At 38.6% G+C, this 20,440-nt stretch overlaps 1 protein-coding gene across 2 annotated transcripts in view; it reads right to left on the reverse strand.

Annotated features, from left to right (window-relative positions):
• SLC24A4 (solute carrier family 24 member 4) overlaps nucleotides 1-20,440 on the reverse strand; it is an 85,359-nt gene that overhangs the window by 17,751 nt on the left and 47,168 nt on the right. Inside the window, exons 3-12 of one of the 2 annotated variants that reach the window (XM_064715748.1) lie at nucleotides 18,483-18,559; nucleotides 17,214-17,288; nucleotides 15,352-15,436; nucleotides 14,545-14,648; nucleotides 13,751-13,825; nucleotides 12,750-12,775; nucleotides 12,004-12,057; nucleotides 10,858-10,943; nucleotides 6,049-6,218; nucleotides 3,961-4,105 (exon numbers count right to left, since the gene is read on the reverse strand). In XM_064715748.1, the coding sequence (XP_064571818.1) occupies nucleotides 3,961-4,105; nucleotides 6,049-6,218; nucleotides 10,858-10,943; nucleotides 12,004-12,057; nucleotides 12,750-12,775; nucleotides 13,751-13,825; nucleotides 14,545-14,648; nucleotides 15,352-15,436; nucleotides 17,214-17,288; nucleotides 18,483-18,559 (897 nt within the window). Of the gene's footprint in view, nucleotides 1-3,960; nucleotides 4,106-6,048; nucleotides 6,219-10,800; nucleotides 10,944-12,003; nucleotides 12,058-12,749; nucleotides 12,776-13,750; nucleotides 13,826-14,544; nucleotides 14,649-15,351; nucleotides 15,437-17,213; nucleotides 17,289-18,482; nucleotides 18,560-20,440 lie in introns of both variants that reach the window. The other variant, XM_064715746.1, reaches the window with a different exon arrangement.

Here is a 20,440-nt window from a genome sequence, read left to right on the forward strand (position 1 = left end):
CCAGAATACAAGTTCCAAATTCCAGACCGTGAAATCTGTCCAAAACAACTCAGATTTCTATTTTCAGCCTGTGCCTTTACCACGCTTTGAATATTTGGATTTATGCCAATAATCTTCTCTTAAATACACATTTTTGGTACAGAGAAAACTGGTCTACAAAAAAGAATTTGCTCCAGTACACAGAAATGAGCTTTACTCTCAGAATTACCATAGGTTTACACAACACAACATTCAACAAAAGTAAGATGTAACTGAACAGAGGTACCCTCCATATCTTGTTAAAATTGTCTGGATTTTGGCCTGGTTTATTCTGTATGTTTTAACCTTGCTGTCTAACAAAGAGCTACAGCCTCCTGAGTGTTCAAGCGAGGTGCACTGGGTTTGCCTTGTCCACTGTGTTTCCAATAAAGGAAGACACCAAGTGAAGTGAGTAGGAGCCAGGTAAAAAGTAAGTAAAAGGTTCTTCTCAAAATCATGAAGCTCCTTCCCAAAGGATGTTGTGTGTGGTAAACGTTTGCAAAGATTCAATGACAATTAGACATTAACATTAGGTTAATGAAGAAGAAACACACTAAGGAATTTTAGATCACAACTTTACATCCAGACCAAGAAGTTCCTTGAAGTGAAAACAGCTGAACATCAACTTGTCCTGTCTCACTCTTCCCCCAGGCTTCTTCATAAAATCGTGGCTGGAGTGAGAACATTGAGATAAATGTTTGTTTTGACCAAGTACAAACGTTTTATATGTTTTTAGTGGATAGTGTTAATTTTTTTGCTTCTATCCCACAAGTTATTTTTGTATTTTGGATCCAAACAAAAATGGATAGGATTGCTAATCTCCTTTATTGCCATCTCATTTTAGCTTGAGGAATTATTATTCCTGTTTTAGCTAACACCATCATGACTTATATAAAGCGTCCATGCTCCAGTTCTGTAAGAGAAGTAGTTCTTCATTCCTGTGAAATGATCAGGAGCTGAGATCACAGAGTATTTTAAAGGGTGCTGAACATGTGACAATGGAAGGGATTTAAGCATCCATTAAGAGCTGCACAGAAGTGCTTTTCTGAGTCTGGGCTCTAAAAGACCACGGAGCTATGCAAGGGCTTTAATACACCATTTTGTTGTCAACATATGCCTGCCCAGTTTTGTCCTGTTTTATTCTGATCTGTGGGGTGTGTTTTTAAAGTTTAAGACCTGTTTTCAAACAACTGTAGAGTAATCACATTGTAAAGCTTCAAATGAGCCTTTCTCTTGGGAGATAATCATCAACATCTAAATGTTAGGTCAAGAAAGAAATTCCTCTTCTAAAGATAATGTGTTTTTCCCACACAGAAACCAAAGGCAAAGGCTGTTTGAATGATATCATATGCAGTTTCCATAAAAACTGTATGTTGTCTCCTTTTTCAGGATGGTTCTGAACCACACCCACACCCAGGAGTGAATCTCTCTGGATGTTTGACAAAGGGGATATATGCTGGAACAGTTTGAGGCTGTTCTCATGTAACAACTATATTCTCTATTTCTGCTTGCTAAAGCCCTACACTTTTTGCTGAGCACTCCTGTTGACAAAGGATAAAAAAAGAACAAAATGTAAAAGACACATTTTGAGATGAGAAATAATAATTTGTCATCAGATTAAACTAATTCAGAGATGAAACTTTATACTTCTGTTTCAGAAGAAACGACAAACTTCTCTTGCAAAAGTATCTAGAATACGCAATTTGAAGAAAGTAAAATCCCAAATTAGGCTAAAGAATGTGACTACAAAACAGCACAAAATAGGGGTTGTGCCAACTCACAGCCTTTGCAGCTGCAGCTCCTGAAATATAAGAATGGATTTTTTACCTAGGACACCACAACCAATTGAATTGAAAAGTCATATTGAAAAGTGAAAGCCTATTCTTCAGAGAACACTTTCCAGTACTGAAAAAATACATGAACTTCTGATCTTTAGAAAATGTATGTGTCTTATTCCCAGACTGAAAATAAATCAAAGAAGACCAGAGGGGATTCTTGGACACTCTCTGCAAGCCACCTTTTCCCTAAAGCCAGTTTTCAACGTCCAGATTTTTTAGGTTACTGATTGGGCCACAGTACTTAAACAACAACAAAACGTGATGCTGGGTCCTCACAATTTCACCAAACTCATTAAAGTAGTGCTTTGGAAAGCCTAATGAAAGAATTCTCAGCCAGAACATATGAGTTGAGCAATGAGAATCCAACCAATGGATAATCCACCCCAGACAAGAGAAGTGACTATACCTGAAGGAAATTATGAGGATTTTATGCAACCACTTATTCAGTTTTATGCAACTCTCTTGAGCTCATGTTGAAGTTTTGCTCCATTCAGTATGAATTGAATCACCAGTGGTTCCACTCTGGCCTGTTAAACCTTACTTTGTCTTTAAAGACTTTCTCAAAAATGCAGAAAAAATGCATTTAAAGAGGACCAGTGACATAACTAATAACTCCCTCTTTAGTTCAAAGCATTTTGTCTATTGTGAATGTCACACACTTAGGTAAATTCCAGATAAGAGCTTCTTATGTTTTATTCATCAAAAAGCTGCCTGGAAAGTAAGAAGAAATGCATGATTGCACTACCCTAATCAAAACTTCTATCCAAGAACTTATTACAAACCATCTCAGTTTAAAAGTCTTCTTTGCCAACACAGGCAAGGGTGGTCAATGGAAGCAGGGGAATCACTGTCTCTAACTTGGGCTAGCGGTGGACACAGCAGTGCTGGGTTAATGCCTGCACTCGATCTCAGAGGGTTTTCCCAGCCTTAATGATTCTAGAATTCACTGATGTTTAGATGGTTTATGGAGACCTTTTTCCTTTTCAAGAGCTGTTTATTAGTTTCTGTTGTTATTATTATTATTGTTATTACTACTACTCTTATCATTAACATGCTCATGTGCACAAGCATATTGCTGACTTGGATCCTGTTAGTTCACCACACAATAAAAATACTTTTTTTCACTATCTCACGAATGACCAGAAGCTCATCTAATGAGCCTATCTTCAGTGAATTTGTTTGCTTCCATTCTTCACTCCAATCCATGCAAGAAGCCCCTGTGGGAGCACAGTAAAACAGGAAAACATACAGTATCATCTAATCTTCACACAGTATGCTTCAGTGTCGGTTCAATCACAAACATCTCTTCTACAACGACAGCCACTGAAGCAATGGGATCACTAAGAAATTAGATATAACATGGAAAATGCCTCTTTTTCACTGGATGTGGTGTTTATCCCTGCCAAGCAATTCTTACATTAAACAGTAATTATGTGACAGGCTACATGTCTGTAAGGGCTGATCTAATCTCTGCTGTCTAATCTCCAAAGCATTTGGGCAGGAGTCAACCTGCAATGTGCCAAGGGCACCAGCACAAGAGATTGGTTATAGACAGCCCTTTACACCAAAGAATTTTCAAAAAATTTTAAAAGGTGAATACTTTTGCATACAGCTATTCTAAAAATTTTAAACACTCTCTCTCTCCCTAAATATCTTTTAGTCTTCATCCAAGAAGCCTCCCTAACTACAGTCACTAGAACAATTTATTATAAATTTATACACCATGGTGCATCTGACTTAGCAATTTCCAGCAAGTCATTATTAACTGCTGGCTTCAAAATTATTTGTAGTAATTTTGAAGTATTCATCAGGTCATTCTGACATGTTTCAGTGTAAACTTCTCTTTCCTGTTTTCCCTTCACCTCTGGCAAATCAGCACTTCTACCATGGCTGTCCATAATGACTGGAAAACCCTTTCCAAAGATCTGCTTTTAGTCACCCAGCCTCCAGCCCAGTTTTACTGTCAGCAAATCCATCCTTCAGATAGTCAAACCTGTCCCTTTCCTCCTCTCTCCCCACATATGGTGTCTTTCTACATCCCAGCATTTGGCATTTTAACTACCTTCTTTTTCAGGACTATAAACATCTAGAAAGTAAGCCTTACCTGGCACTGAAAACGGAGTTAGACTGTCCTGTTCATTCTCCTCTTCTTGGTTCCCCACAGGGATGTTTCCATTTTCTATATTCTCCTGTCTCCTGTTCTGAAGTGCTTTGCTTGAGCCATTGGCAGATTGGATTAACCGCTGGCGCTGCAGTGTCAAAACACAAAACTGCCACAGTTCAGAAAGTATTTACTTGGTAACATCTGAATTTTGCTCTCTGTCCAGTCCCAGTCACATGAGCCATGACGTTTCTTTCTCCTCAAAGCTTTCCTTTTGGTCAACAACAAACCTGTCAGTGGCCTACCTATCTTCAGCAGGCATGAGGCTTCACCAGGTGAACCATACACTTCAAAATTATTGGCAGGAGTCTTCCAAGCCATGATGGAGAATGTTGTAACATTTGTTGTTCCACCCATGTTTGAACCAATGTGGTATTCTAAAGCACTTCTCACTCAACAGTTCCCACTCATACCAGCAATAGCACCATAATTAAATGGTAACACTCAAGACACCTCTGCACAATTAGAGTTGGCTTATGAATGACTCATTATCCAGGAGCTCTCCTTCTCAGATCCAACTCTTCTGTTCTTCCTCCTTCTCAACTCCATTCACTGAGGTAATTTATCCTATTTTTAATTTCAAAAGGAACACTAATCCTTGTTGCCTTTGTCTGAGTATATGAAGCTCATAATTGGCCCTGCAGACATGTACAAGAACTGCTGCAGCTCCAACACACAGTAAAACAATTACAAGGACAGGTTTTAAACATGAGTATATATACCCACTCATGCACTGAAGAATGTTAGATGGAACATTCCATCTAACATTTTTACTTTTACTTACTTACTAAAGTTCTTACTTTTATAAAAATATTATTTTAATTCATTAGATGAGGTAATGCAGAGTTGAAAAGTGTTCTCTTTTCCTGCCAAATAGCAAATTCCTAAAAAGTGCTCTGAAATGCCTTGAAAAATAAAGTAACTGCACAAGATGCAAAAAAATTTCTGAAAGCAGTATCAACATACTCTAGTGAAAAACAGAGAAAAATCCTGAGTATTTTGCAAAGCTTGTGAATATGTAAGTGAGAAACACAAGACCATACATCCAAAATGCTCAAGTTTAGAGAATGTCTTTTGCAGATGTTTAAAGGGCCAAGTATCAGCTTTCTACCCACACAGCCATTAAGAACTTTTCTCTGATCAAGGAATTGACTTAAAGGATTACAAAGTCAACTATTGCCATGTGCCCTGTCTGATCTTCTACTCCTGACCATAACACCTTTCACTATTTTACCATCAAACTGGATTTTTGTTACAAATATATTAATGGTGCTTTCTTTTATTGTGGAATTCATAAGGCTGGCTGAAATCTATTTACTTGCCAGAGTAAATACCTCTCATATTTGATATTGTGGGAGCAAACTAAAAAATCCTGCCTTCATAAAACCCAAGGTAGGTAGGCCAAAGATTTCACTCCTAGTGCTTCAGCAAGTTCAGAACAGCCACACTTGCCAAGTCCTGCCACTTCAGCTGCAGGGTATGGAACAAGCAATATACACTCACGGCAATGTATCGAGTAAGAGGGAACTGAAACCATCCAGGGAAAATTCCCCTCATGAAAATATTTTGGTCCATTTTTATTTTGAGTTGAGGACTACAGTGAATACTAAAGAGGTAGGTAAATCTCTGAAGGAATCCTGAAGTGTTAATAATACAAGAGCAGTTTTTAAAATTTTTGGTTGCCTTGCCCATTACTCTTTTTTAACCTAACCACTTTTGCAATAATCAAAACCAATTCTTCTGCTATAAATAAAATCTAAATGTGCACATATGCACACACACTGAAGTAAACATCTTCTGTCAGGGAGATAAGGCAGTCCCTCCCTTTTGACTGCCCTCCCATTAAAACAGGCAACATCGCCAGATGGGAATCAATCTTCAGATCTGTTCTCATATAGCTGCTTGAGAAAGACATAGTTCTATCCCAACTATAGGAACATGGGAGAATCTGAATTCCAGGGTCACTATGAGCACAGCTCTTTGGTAACCCCTCTGCCTCATGGTCATTTTCTGTTTTCCCAATGAACGTACCTCGTTAATGATGAGCCGGCTCGCCATCCGCATTCTGGTGCGTGGTCCAAACTTATTTGTGATCATAATCCGTAATCCAGCTTCAGGGAACCGGTATTTGGGAGGACTGGAGCAGATTATCTCATCCACCATCACAACACTGTTTTTGCCATACTGCTGTATCCCCTTCACTAATGATCACAATGGACAGAGTTAGCAGTGGAACTGACCCTACCACGCATCCCACCATCCAGAGCTGGGTCTTTTCAGGCTCAGGTGGGGGGAACATTTATCTGAATGCCAGAATTTATGAGTGGCTTTCTTTTGATATTTCTGCAGCCTGGTGAATCTCCTCATCAGTTGTGTGCTCTTTTAAGATCACATGCTGGAAAGGGATTTCACTCTACTAAGGCAGCCTCCAAGCCACTGTCAGATTGGTGGGAGCAGTTTTTTCCCAGCTGTTCATACTGTAGTACCAGTTTTATTTATTTATGTCCCACTAGAGTTTTGTACCCTTTCTCTAGAAGTGTTTGGGTTGTGGCAGTGTAGACAGCACTCCTGAAACCTCTAAAGCTGTTCCATTGGATCAAAGTGTTGCACATGCAGAAGGCCCTAATGCCTCTCTCACTCCTGGAAATCTTCACCTTCACAGAATACTACCAGTATCTCTCACAAGAAAAATTTGAAATTCTGACAAAGATCGTCAAGGACAAATCTACAGTTCTAACTAACACAGTAAGCCTTCGTTAATATAAAGGAACCCATACCAAGATGACGAAGTTAACAAAATTCTACCATGTTAAGAACACGTAGAGACAAAATTTTATTGGGAATCAACACAAGTACAGGCAAGGACTTTAGGAGCTCACCAACAAATCAATATTCTCACAAATGCTACAGACTACACATATCAAGCAGAGCAAGGCTCAGCAGACAGGAGACATACCCATGAGGTGTTAGAAAGCAGGGCAGGAAATAACTATAATAAATATTAATTATTACATACAATAGTATGTACAGAAAAAAATTCTTTGCTGCTTGTTTTCTGCTTTGCTTCGCTTGGCCTCCCCCTCTCCCTCCCCTTTTGTATTGTTACTTACATTAGGAAGAGGAGGAGAATTTAGGAGGTAGAAGTGAAAGATAATTAGTGCATGGTTCCAGTCAGGAAGCAAAGGAAATCTAAGAAAACATTCAAACTCAAACAATGGAATTAAATAGACCTGTTCTAAACACACAGAAGCCTATATTGTTACTCTTTTGCATTGTTACAGTGTTGAAATATTTTTGTTTTCCAGGAAGACTGGATCTATGCATGCATCTAAGTCACATCATGCAAAAAAAGGCTTTGCTGTCTCAAGCATCTTCTAGCATAGCTGCAGTTGAAGAAATACATTTTCCATAATGATTCAACAAGAAAAACCAGTAAGCCTGTAAATCGCCAATAAACATCTGTAACTTTCACCCTTCCAAGCATTTGAGGGTCTTGCCTTGTTTCACTAAAATAGGTTCAGTGAGTACTCTGGGGTCACCTGAAGTGTCATAAATATAAGATCTCTGGTTTCACAAAGAAATGTGCCCTACTCAAAGATTCCACTCTGGAGTCTGTCTTGCAGCTTAACATCTCTCATACAGAACAGAACTAGGGGCAATTTTACATTTGCTAAATGTAAAGGAGCAGTTATCCTCCTCTATCCCAACATCTGCACCACATTAACCTTGCTGAGTACTGTGGCTGATGATGCAGATAAGGAGCACATCCACTCCAGTGACTCTTGGAGTTTAGAAGCTTTCCTGTGAAGGAATATACAGCCAGACAGGTTTCCCAGGAATCAGTCCTCACAGAATAGGACTCAACCACATAAACTTAACATTTGCTTTAGCTAAAGAAAAATAATGTTTGACAGCAATGCTGGCAGGGACAAAAGAGCCTGATATTAACAGTCTCATCAGATTAACTGTTCCCAAGTGAGTTCCTCCCGAGAATTAACCAAAATGTTTCATCTTACAGTGACAGGAAAAACATGGGAGCACTGAAGTTACTCTGAAACTGTTTCTTAGAGCCCTATGAAGACAGTGAGCAAACACTCACCTTTGAGAAAAGTATCATAATTAAAAACTCAGTGCTGCTGTAGAATACCTCACACTAAATATATATTTAAGTACTGCAGCTATTCTGACTTGCTGTGGCACATTGCTCTTATTATATTCATTATTTTCAGTTTGACTCCCTCTGCCTGTAAAAACCAACATACCTTAGCCCCATATAGTATGGACTCCACCTAAAAGTTGTTTTAAGAAATGTGAAAAGGAGAAAAGCCTTTTGCTTCTCCTTTGTGATATTCCTTAAGAAAAAACTCTACTGAGAACGGCTTTTCTTTCCAACAAACGTACTGCTCACCACCAAAGGCTCAGCACTAACAGCCCTGTCAAAATCGACAGAAAGCTTCTTGACGACTTTAGCTCTGAAAGCCAGTCCCTCAGAAACCTGCTTTTGTCCCAATTTCTGGTTTCAGGCAGGGGTCAAACCATGCCACCTGGTGGAAATTTGGGTCAACACAATAAAAGTCAAGGGTAATACACATTTGTACTTTGAAAATTGGAGCAACATGCACAAAGTACATCTAGTTTGCCTTTACCCGTGTGTGCAGAACTCACCCTTGAAATGAAATTTTTCTTATGGTGAAAATACCTCCTTTTTCTTTCTCAAACTTGAGTGATGAAAGGTTTTATATTGTACCACAGGAAGCTCTTGAAAGTAATGAAACTTACAAGCATTAAAGAGCTTTACAGGGTTACACCTTTCACCTGCACCCCGAGCAACAGACTATCCTTGCTAAAAGCAAAGTTCCTCACCCAAAGCAACTGCTCCTCCAGGGGAAGTAATCAGGCTTTCCTCCTGTGGAAATTCAGGTTCAGGTCAAACCTACACCTTGGTGAAGCCAAGGGAGGGTTTTTGGTGGATCCTCAAACTGTTGAGCAGTGCAAGGCAGAGGCCAGCCCCAGCTCTCCCCTTGCAATTAGCAGTGCTCCTATCTGAAAGCTGCTGCTGGGGAAAATGCAGTGAAGCCAGCATGTGTCAGCTAAGAGGGAGTCACTGATGGGTCATGGCGTATTTTGAGAGAACAGGAGGGAAGAAGCTGGAGGCAGCCATGTGACAATTTTCTAGGACAGCATCTTGACACATAAAGCAGTTAGGCTAACACTGCCATCTTCCCCTCCCACTGCTCACTCCAAATCCCTAATCTCCTTTCTGTACTTTCTCAGGCAGGTTTGCCTATGACAGTATCTACACTCTGGCTCTTTGAACAATTGTGCAGCATGTATTTGTGTAATGGGTGCTGGAGAAGGCAAAGGGAATCTGACTGAAACTGCAGTATCAGTGCTTCTTTGAGGCAAAATCAGAAAAGAAATCTGATGTGCACAGCTGCTACTGGAGCTTTCTTGCTTTTTTTCCTGCACGTTCTTCACAAGCATTCAATAATCTACACATTTCCTTGAAAAGGAAACAGACACACAGGCAAGTAGTCTCTGCTATTGTCTCTTCTCCACAAGGGCTCGAGAGGAGAGCCTGCTGGGAGATGACATCAGAACCCAAAAAATTCCTCAAAAGTATAAACCACTACTATCTGTGGTGTTTAACTGGATCACCCTTCTCCCATGTCTCCACTTGAATACAGGAAGCATCTGTATTCAGATTGCATGGAACCTTGCATGGACACAAATCCACATGCAAGTGACAGACCTCATGATATCAGAGCCAATGCTCCCAAAAGTTCATTATAAAATGATATGAAAGTATTTCAAAGGCACCACCATGTCCTATGAGAAATAATTTAAAATTATTATTGTCTAAACACCTTATCTAGGACCAGAGCAGAAGTGTGCTGCTGCTGAATAAACCTATATCTACCTTATGGTAGGTATACCTACCAATATCTACCTTAAAGAAACCCCAGAGCAGAAAAGAGCAGGATTCTCTAAATTCCTGTTTGGTATTATTTGTGGGGATCTTTCCAATGCTACCAACACTGCTGATGAGCTCAGCCTCCTAGGATGGGAGATGTGTGCAAAGAACAACGTGAGGAGACCTCACTTGTTAAGAGCAGCCCAAGTGCTCACTAAGTTACATGGTTTGTACTTGGAAAGTGGAATGATTTTGCTCTACAGAGAAAACAGAGAATAGAAGAGAACAGAGATAAGACAAAGATAAAAACAGGCTCAGAAAACAAGCCAAAAATACCCAGGTATTTTTGCTTACTTTCAGTACCACAAGCTGTATATCATCTTTCCTTTACAACAAGAGCACAAAGAGCAAAGAACCTGCATTTTTCAATTTTACGTATGTGTCTGGTGATGTATACAGACTGTTTAGGCATGTGAAAACCAGTCCTCTAAGGATCTGAACTCAACATGTCTCTTGCCCACTGATCTGCTCATGTCCTTTCCTTCAACATCCACATCATAACTTCTCATTCCAAACTAATTTTTGAAGTGAAAATTGCTTTCTTCTTGGTAAAAAAAATGTATTTCTTTCACAATGTTGTAGCTCATCACTGAACAGGAGATAAAATGGAGCAAAATTGCCAATGTGCAAAGCAGCTTGTTTTCAGAACACAGAAAAAATTTTTTTTTAATGTGACATTGAGACTGCTGAATTATCCAGTTAACCCTGCTTACAATTGAGAAGTGACACTGTTTTGATCTGCATAAAAGAAATAAAAAAGGATATCCTGTGAACTACTCTTTTTCCAAGTCCTGTCTGCTCAGCCTTACCTTTCCATAGTAATGGAATGGATGGGTCATCACAACTAGAGGCATAACATTTATTACCATCTTCCAGCTCATTGTTGACTGTGTCACCATTTCCAACATTCTTGCTTTTAAGGGTGAAGAAATTTTGCATCCTCACGTTGTACCTGAAAGTGCAAAGAAAAGGTCTCTAAAAAGGCTGGATTTTTGCATTTTCTCAGCAAACTTTAAAACCATCTGAGAACAACTTATGCAGGCAAGCAGTAAAGCCTGGATACATGTTCTCTGACAATTAATAGGAAGTGAAGAGAAAGGACTGTCCAACTCAGTGGCAAGCTGTCAGGAAAGCAAGGACTGCACCTATCTCTCATGACATAGAGCAAACTGCAGAAAGGCACTGGAGCAGATTCAGTGAAGGCACAACACTGGAGCTGTTAATTTTGGAGCCAGGACATTCACTATACAGCAGCTTCTTTCCTCCTGCGTCAGCTCACAAATCACCTCACTGTTTCTTTCAGTACTGTGAACCCTGTGGGAGGGCTCTTGAGCATTCCTGGGACTGCTGACCATACCCTTCTAAAGACAATACATCTATTTTAGCACTAGGGTGGGACCTAAGAGGGCCGTCAATGACTCTGCTAAGACTTGATGTAGGAGAAAAGGGAGTTCCAACAGGGTGATTTGTGAGGGAAGGGCACCAAAGGATGCAAGTCTAAGCAATCTTCAATGGAAGGGGGGACTCACAGACACCTGCAGTAACAGTGAGACCTCTGACTCTCCTGTCAGAGGCAGGGACACAACAGAAGATGTCAGTAAACAACCTGGTATGAGATGGTCTGAAGACAAATACATACTTAGCACTCTATCTAATGTTCCTTGACCTCCTTCTCCAGGGAGTACAAAATATGTGTAAGAGCTGACATGATGTGTGTTTACAATCCAGAGCATCCTGCAAACTTTTTATATACCTTTGTATAAATGATATCTTTCTCAACTTTTTCTGAAAGTCACTTTACCTCTGTGCACTATGAAAAGGATGCATGAAAGTATTTGCTGCTGATAAAGCACAAACCTGGAATTAAACTCATTAAGCATAAAACCCAACAGATCTAATATAGAAACATGACTGGCTGTATTGCCCTCAGATAGGAAGGCCAAGGACAAAACAAGACCAAAAGAATGATGGTCAGTTAACATCTAAAGGGTACAGTAAGGATAAGTACTTACTTCATGATAAGTATGTAGAATGAATACATAATGATGAGTACAAGGCTTTCCCACCTCAAAAAGACAGAAAGAAGGGTTAGAAGGCCATTCCAACAGCTGTATGCTTTACAAGTTTTATGTAGGAGTGTGCCTTAAACATCTGGTACAAGTCACATTTGTGCACACAGGACTCACATCATTAAGATTTAGATGGTGTCTCAGCAGAATGAGAGGGGAAGCAGACTCTCAAGTTTCAATAAACATGCAAATAAACTGCAATGCATGTATTTCAGAAATGTGCTATGCAGACTGAAACCACAGCTACCCTCTGAGCATCATAACACCAAGGCCTTTTGCAATTCAGTGCTGAAGCACAGGCCAGGCACTCTGAGAGCATGGTGAGAAGGTGCCTATGATCCTCCACTAGGATTCCCTTTGGAGTGCTCACTGGAACCCCTGGCATCCCCACAAATGTTACCAGTCAGAATCAGAGCATAAGAGTTTTGGTTACCCGCTCTGCACATGGCAATCTTGGGGCCTTACACAGAGCCCATGTACTTCCTTGATGTTTCCTGGTTCTTATACTTTCTTTCAGCTTTCCATGACCATCATAAAAACTAAGCCCAAACCAAACACATAGGATTTCCTAAGTGTTCAATCCAGCTTATACTCAGTGTGAGGAATGAAAGTCAATTACACTACAACTCTATTTACTGGTGAGCCTCATGGCAAATACAGGACCACATGGAATAATTGACCCAACTTACCATTCTATTTTCTCATCATATATGAACTAGAAGAGGGGGAAAAAAGGAAAGACATAAATTGACTATCTCAAAAAACTGTCATATTTCTTCACAAATATCTGCTATATCTAGACAGATCTACTCAAGTTTTGACCCTTTCTAACCAGAACTTCCACTGTATGGATTGTGCTGCTCACAAAACACAAACCTTGTGAGCAAGACCCAGATCCCTGTCAGTGGCTATTTTAAGAACTATTAAGGGAATGGTGCAAGCATGTGAAAGACAGATATGCACTCACGTACCTACATGCTATGCTGTGCAAATGACAGCAAAGTCACTTATTCAAAAAAAACTTAACTCTTGAGTCCTTCTAACAGCTAGACCAGTTGCAGCAGAACAGCAGGCATTTTACTTCTCTTGGATCAAGTGATTATACAGATTTTACTCCATCCTGTGTAACTGAATACACAGCTAATGATCTGCTTGTATTACAAAATACAGACTAAGTGGATTCTTCCCTGCCTTGCCACCAGACACATTAATGTGTACATTCAGGACCTACTGTACTGCTCTAGAGGAACAAAGTGGTATCTCACCTGTGCTCTACATGGAAAAACTTAGCCAGAATCAGAAATAAAATTACTGTGTAGAAGCAAGAAACAGCCACCTTCTCTATTTAAAATAGATGAGTAGCTCAAAATTTTTCATCTCCACATCAAGCAGTCTCCTTGGCCTGAGGAGAGTGCTATCTGCACTGCATAACAGTATCCTACTAGCCTGCAGAACTTTACAAACCCTAGGGGGACATAATGAATGGACACTGATGGACATGGTGGGCACCTATTCCACGAGGCTGTATGAAATTTTTGTATTTATACAACATTGAGGAGCTCAGCTCTCACTTCCAGATGCCACTACAACTAGCTAAGAAAATAATTATTTGCCAGTGTGTATAGTGAGCAGGCTGGTCCACCAAAAATTCAAGCAATGAAACACAGTAACTGATAAGAGAGCTACTTACCACAATAAGTACAATCACTGATATTGTGTAGTACACAGAATCCCTGAACACAGCCCACTGGGTGAGACAAACCACCTGAAAAACACCACACCTTCAGCCAACAAAAATATGGGATTTCAAAAACAGACAAATAATAGCCCCCATCTTAAAATAACTTAGGTGGGTGAGCGGAATAATTATTATTACTAGCAACAATTCTGAAAAATGCAGTTCTACACTACCATTACCATCCACCAGTCTGTTAGACAATGGATCTATAATAGGCATCAGTAATAAAAATAATATAGAAACTTCCATTATTGAAATACATTTCTTACTAATGATACTTGACTTGGTCATAATTTCAATTGTAAAGTAAAATTCATTGTACTACAGTTAAACAATTGTTCCTTGTTCCTGTGGATATACTGGATATACTTACTACCTGAAAAAAATATGATAGACAATTTAATCATCTATTGAGTAAATGGAGCAAATCTCATGCTTGTGTCCCAGATTCTTTGACTGTCATCAGTACAAGAAAGGATCAGCAGATGCCAATGATCAGTTGATCGTAAACACAGGACTGTATTAGGACCAGTTTCCTCTGTATGCTACATGTTCAGAGTGCTGACACCACAGCTGAACTTTTTAGAAACACTCACTATTTGTAAAGCATTTGTATAGTCTTTCCAATCTTTGAGGTTATTCACAATGCTGTTTTTGTCTGTGATTTTGTCCTTTTTTAACATATGCTCATGGAAACCTCTAAATTGTAAGCAACTGAACTATATAAAGACAAGTATCTTACTAACCTGTCCTGCAAACAGTCCACAGACACCAACAATGCAGAGGATATTGAAAACTGCTGAACCAACAATGGTCCCAACTCCTACATCTCCATGAGTGATAAATACACCTGCAGAGGGAGCAAAATATACATAACTACCTGTGTCATTTAATTTTAGGTTGCTCAGAACATGTACTACTTGTGAAGAAGAGACCGTTTCAAAGATTACCCAAAACATGTTTCATAATTAAGGCTCACTTCTCTGTGTAATAATTTGGTCTTTTAGTCTAGCTAGCTGTGGCTTAGAACCTTTACATATATACTTTTAGTATCATTTTAGTAAATGATTTCTCAACTAGTTAGTTCAACAGTAAATTCTGTTTCACAGCTTAGTTCTCAGCTGTCACATCCCTCAGCCTGCTGGCCACGCTGCTCCTGGTGCAGCCCAGGATACAGCTGGTTTTCTGGGCTGCAAGTGCACACTGGCTGCACAGCGACAGATCATGCGAGCTCATCTTCTAACACCCCCAAGTCTTTCTCCTCAGGGCTGCTCTTAATCTATTTCCAAATATATCAAATTACTTCTCAAGGGACTTCAATAAATCTCTTCTTTGGCGTCCTGTGCTCAGAATCAGACATTCCTCTCTATGTTTTGAGAGAAGACTCATAGTTTCATGAGATATTTTGAGTAGTTAATGATACCATGAACCACAGACTAGCTGACAGTTGCAATTGCTGATTATAAATTGTCAGAAGAACAGGTACCTGTGCTTAATCTGCTGCTGATTTTTTAACAGCAGATCTCAAAAAAGCTTGTGTGTGGGCTCCATACCTATAACAGATGCAAACAGTTCTGGGGTGGAGCTCCCTGCTGCCATGAATGTGGCTCCAGCAACATCTTCACTCAAATGTAGTTTCTAGAAGAAAACAATTGGTAATTTCAGCACTGCTACTGTATTCACATTGTGGACTTCTACAGTTATGTACGTAAATGAATAGTCAATTGTGGCTTACGTGGAGCTGATTAAAGAAATGCATCTCTGCAGATTCAAAAGGACTGTAAACATATCAAATTGTTTTCATTAATTTACTTCTGTAACTCTAAACACAGTCATTCAATTCCCCAACTCCTAGGGCTTCTAAAATTCAAAAATGAAAACTGGTAACAGAAAAATGCAAGCTTTGTGAATAAATCCTACAAACAGCAGGCTGGATTCTGGCTTCACTTTTCAACTGTGTTAATCAAAAGTGAGTCCTCTGCTGACACAGATAAAATTAGTCCAGTTAGACACAGAGAGAGCTGGGCATGGTAGAGAGATCTATTTTTATGATGGTGTCTCTTAAGCTTTAATAGGATATAGGTAACTTAGAGTTCTCAGACCAGCAAAAACACGCGCAGATGCACAAGTGGGCTGCATCACTTCAGCAGTCTGAAGATCTTTCCCTTGAAGCACATTTTTATGAAGGAATTTTTTTCCTTTTTGAGAGTCTCTTCAATCATGTTTAGTAAACTGTTTTTCTTTCAAGGATATAAAAGTAACTAGGGACAAAAGGAGAAGTAAAAAAATCCTGTATTTTTCAAGCAGTTTGCCTGAAAACATCTTGAGCTGATAACAATGGCATCCTCCACTTCTTGACAAAACATAAACACAAATATGATCTATTACCAGTCATACTGCTGCAGGAGCACAAACCTAAATGTGCTATCTGAACTCTTGGTAGCTGTTCAGATGTTCAGCAGAATGTGAGACAAAATGTAAAGATTTTATTAAGGATCAGTTGCCAGTAATTGGTACAACCAACTAATATAACTTAAATATGGTGTCTAAGGTGCATGCTGAATACTGAACACCTGGAAAGATCCCAATTGAGTATTTTAGTGCTCCCTTATTATTCTATTTGTTCTTCTACTGATGAGTGTAAGCTTATAACTCTGAGTAAAACCAGCAGGTATTTAGTACATTTAGTAACAGGAAAAGAGACTTTTAAACTAGTTACAAAAAAAAAAAAAAAACAACCCAGGAGTTTTTCAGAACATGGTCATTCTTAGTTTTGTTTAAAAGCAAAGGTGGAGATTTTAATTTTGTGTTTAAAAAGGATTTAAAATCTACATCTGTATTATGTATTTATTTTGTTCACCAAAATCATACATTTACAAGCCCTGCCACAATCAACTCAATTAGAATCCTAAAAGTAATTTTGCAAAGTCCTCTCAAAATTAGGTAAAGCCATTATGTTACTTTTTTTTTCTTGCATAAAGGATTTTTATTCTGAGTCCATATCCAAGGTAAATACTTTTCTCACAGATTTTCTCTTTTTTCTACTTTATGCCAGGACCATGTATACTTCCTTTCTCCTTGCTGACATGGTGGCAGATGTGCAATAAGATTTGCATAGCCACCACAATAATTTTTCTATCTATGATATCTTTCTTCAAGTTTCTTTTTAAAAAAAGAGTACAATAATAAATCCAACCCATCCATAACCCATATCTCTTCCAGTTGCATGCCTCAGGTATTTAAGAGTGGGGTTTGCCATCCAATCTCATTAAATCTTTGGTTTTTTTCTGCTTAACTGTGGCCAGAGAAACAAGTGTGCACAGAACACTGGTTCATTTTTTTGATGGGAAATAATATCTCTAAATAATATTCTCTGAATAAATTTCTAAAACAGTGATAATTTTCATTAACATACCTCACAAATTTTCTCTAAGGATGGAACAAAGAAGTCATCACATACTATGGCCAAAGCGTAAAACATATAAAGAGCCTGTAAAGAAAATACATTCAAGGAATACTTTAGATTTTTCCTGTATATGAAAAAAGGAAAAAAGGTAATGCTACCTTTATTCAAACTAGCAAAAGTACAGCTTCACTTTTTATTTCATTCCAAATTAAAATCTTCCTGTTGATAAATTTACAACATAAAACCAGATTTTTGAATGTAAGATCTCATTTGGAACATTTGTCAGACCCTAAAATATGAAAGGTACCACACTTTTAGAGAACAGGATGCCACAACACATGTCATTTAATGAAAAGTAACAGGTGAAGCTACAAAGTTATGAAGTCATCTTCTATATTTTTAACTAATTATCAAACCAAGTAATTATATAGAAAGTAAAATCAGGCTGATGAACAATATTCAGGAAATATTTACACCTACAAATAAGTGGACTCTGGCCATGGATCACTGCACGAAAATGCTTACAAATGATCCTGGTTCCCTGCATAAGTGTGATTCTCTCACTGTGATATGCAGCTTTATGTGCTGTGCCCATGCAGTGGGCTTGATCCTGCTGCTGTCCATCAAACAGAACTCCTTTATACTTTACTTTCCCTGAGCTGGGAATGAAACAGTAGCCTGCAGACCTCACTTGCTTTGTTTTTTAATACAAGAGAAAATAAAATTCCACATTATATTTTCTATATTTCTTCAGGGTGGCTTTAGGGCATTTTAAATTATAATTACATCTGTTGCATAGAGGCACAAGAGAAAAGAAAGAGATTAAAGAAACTTCCACATCATGCTTGATGTTAATAATGAAGGAATCCCATACTCTGTCTATATAATGTGAAATACAAGTCATGTGATCCATTCTGCCAGGATTTTATCTCCAAGAGGATGAATGCATAGGTACTGCAAATTCAGACTTGCATAATTTTCTTAAATCATGGAGTCACAGAATCATTTAGGTTGGAAAAGACCCTTAAGCTCATCAAGCTCAACTGTTAATCCAACAATACCAAGTCCACCACTATACCATGTCCCCAGGGTGTTACCTTTTAAGAAATTGTACTCATATAGATGTATTATAAATACTGAAATCAAAGCATTAAAAACTTGCTGATATATACAGAACTCTACATAGTAAGGTCACTACAATAATTAACATGTTATTAAAAAATAGAATAAGTAACATAAAAGGAAAACAAGAAGGAAGCATGGTAGAGAACAACTTACAGCAATGATATGAAGCAGAATTCCTCCTTGCCGACGTTCTTTATTTGTAAATATATCTTCAGGAAACTCATTAATGGCTGGAAGAAAAACATACTTTTTTAAAAAAAAATGTACACAGCATGTAGAAACAGAAGAATGAAAAACAGGGAAGCATCTGCAGAAACATATGACCAGACATAAGTGCCTCTTCTGATGTATTATATTACAGCTTGCCATTTCAGAATCTCTTTAGTGCTCTGTAGTTTTGAGACACTGTGTAATCACAGTTGACACTCTTACAGGAACACAGTACAGGATAACTCACAAACTACTGGTCAAGATGCAGCAACCTGCAATGCTTTAATCTATTTTATATATTTTATAAACATTTTAAGATGCCAACAGAAGCACATATGCATATAAGAGCCAAGTAGGTTCCTTGTAGTAAAACACTGCTATATATAGTAATATAGTAAAACCTAGTATAAAATATATCATTCCCTCCATGAGAGTGGAATACCTTTCTGGAATAATACTGAAATACCATCAACTGTAAGAACTTATTGTCAGTTACATTAGCTGACAAAAGCGAAATTTTTCAGAGAAGTCACTCCTTACCACATGAAATAATATATAGTAAAAAATTAGTAAGCACACAAGGCATGTGTTTTTTAATAAATTCTGCCTCATAAAAACTAATATTATCTGAAGTGATTAGTAACTAAAAATGCATTAAGGAAACTTCCATAATGGAAGAGAAGTGGGAGAAAAGACCCAGATCTACAGCTGCTTCCACAATATGGTTGTTCTTACATCACTGGTTGAAATGCCATGCCCCCACAGGTGTATTCAGGACATACACATCATTCACACTGCAGCCCCCAGTTTTTGCAGCCCTCTGTCTCCTCCATTCCAGCTGTGGCTGTGAGAACACACAAAGAACAGCAAAGAACAGAGCCCTGGCCTGGGTCTCCAGCAATGAGAACAGGACCCTGCACATGAGGCACATCTTTTCACATAACTGGATGCAAAGGTGTGCAGCTCCCATCACAGGTGCTTGTGCCAGAAGCGCCATGCCCTTACTGCCACCACATGGCAGAAGGAATATATCCCTGTTCCCCATCTCGGCACACCGGACGTGCCATCTGGGAAGCCATTACCTACCTGGTCATCTCATTCAGATGACTGTATATTATTTCACAATATAATGTTAAAAATTGTTAAGGTAGTATAAACTGAAGTTTTAAGAAGCATGAATAAAAATCACCATTTTTCTAATCTTTCTAAGGTGACTTTACTTCTGTGAAATTAATACTAAATAGGAAATCAGAACTCCCGAGGACATCAAAAGTAAGAGCCAGAAAAGAAAAAAAACTAGTGTAGGCATCTAATCACAAAACAAAAGCAATGCAGCTTCACTACAAACTGCCTTGCTTCCTAGACAGTGATAACAGTATGTTCTGGTGATAACAGCATTAGTAATAAATAACTACTTGTAATGAACACCTGCTTGTCTCACAGAGGTAATACTACATGAACTAACATGAAGACAGCTTTTCTCAAAGATAATGCTCCTCTCTACAAAGAGCTCATTGTGCGAATTTTTTCTCACAATGAGACAATTCAAAATCTTCTATAAAAGTCAGGGAAATTAAACAAAGCTCTGGAGCTTGGTAGACAAGATTTCTTTCTTAATGAAACGGCCACCTACCAGTGAGTTCCAAGGTACAGTATGGAATTTTACTGTATAAACGTTTGCTGTCTTTATGGCTTTATTATCCAAATAATCATAGGTTTGGTCTAACAATTATCCACAAATTCTGTATACCTTAGCTACATGCACTGTTCTTTATTTACTAGCTGTATTATGGCTTTAGTATCTTGAACTATTTGTTTTTCTTACCTACTACTGTGATAACCTGGTTTCTCAGGAAAAAGCTGTTCGGATTCCCCTGGGTCCTATTTTAGGCCTGGGAATT

This window comes from Zonotrichia leucophrys, chromosome 5 (assembly GCF_028769735.1).
Source record: "Zonotrichia leucophrys gambelii isolate GWCS_2022_RI chromosome 5, RI_Zleu_2.0, whole genome shotgun sequence".
Lineage (NCBI taxonomy): Eukaryota > Metazoa > Chordata > Aves > Passeriformes > Passerellidae > Zonotrichia > Zonotrichia leucophrys.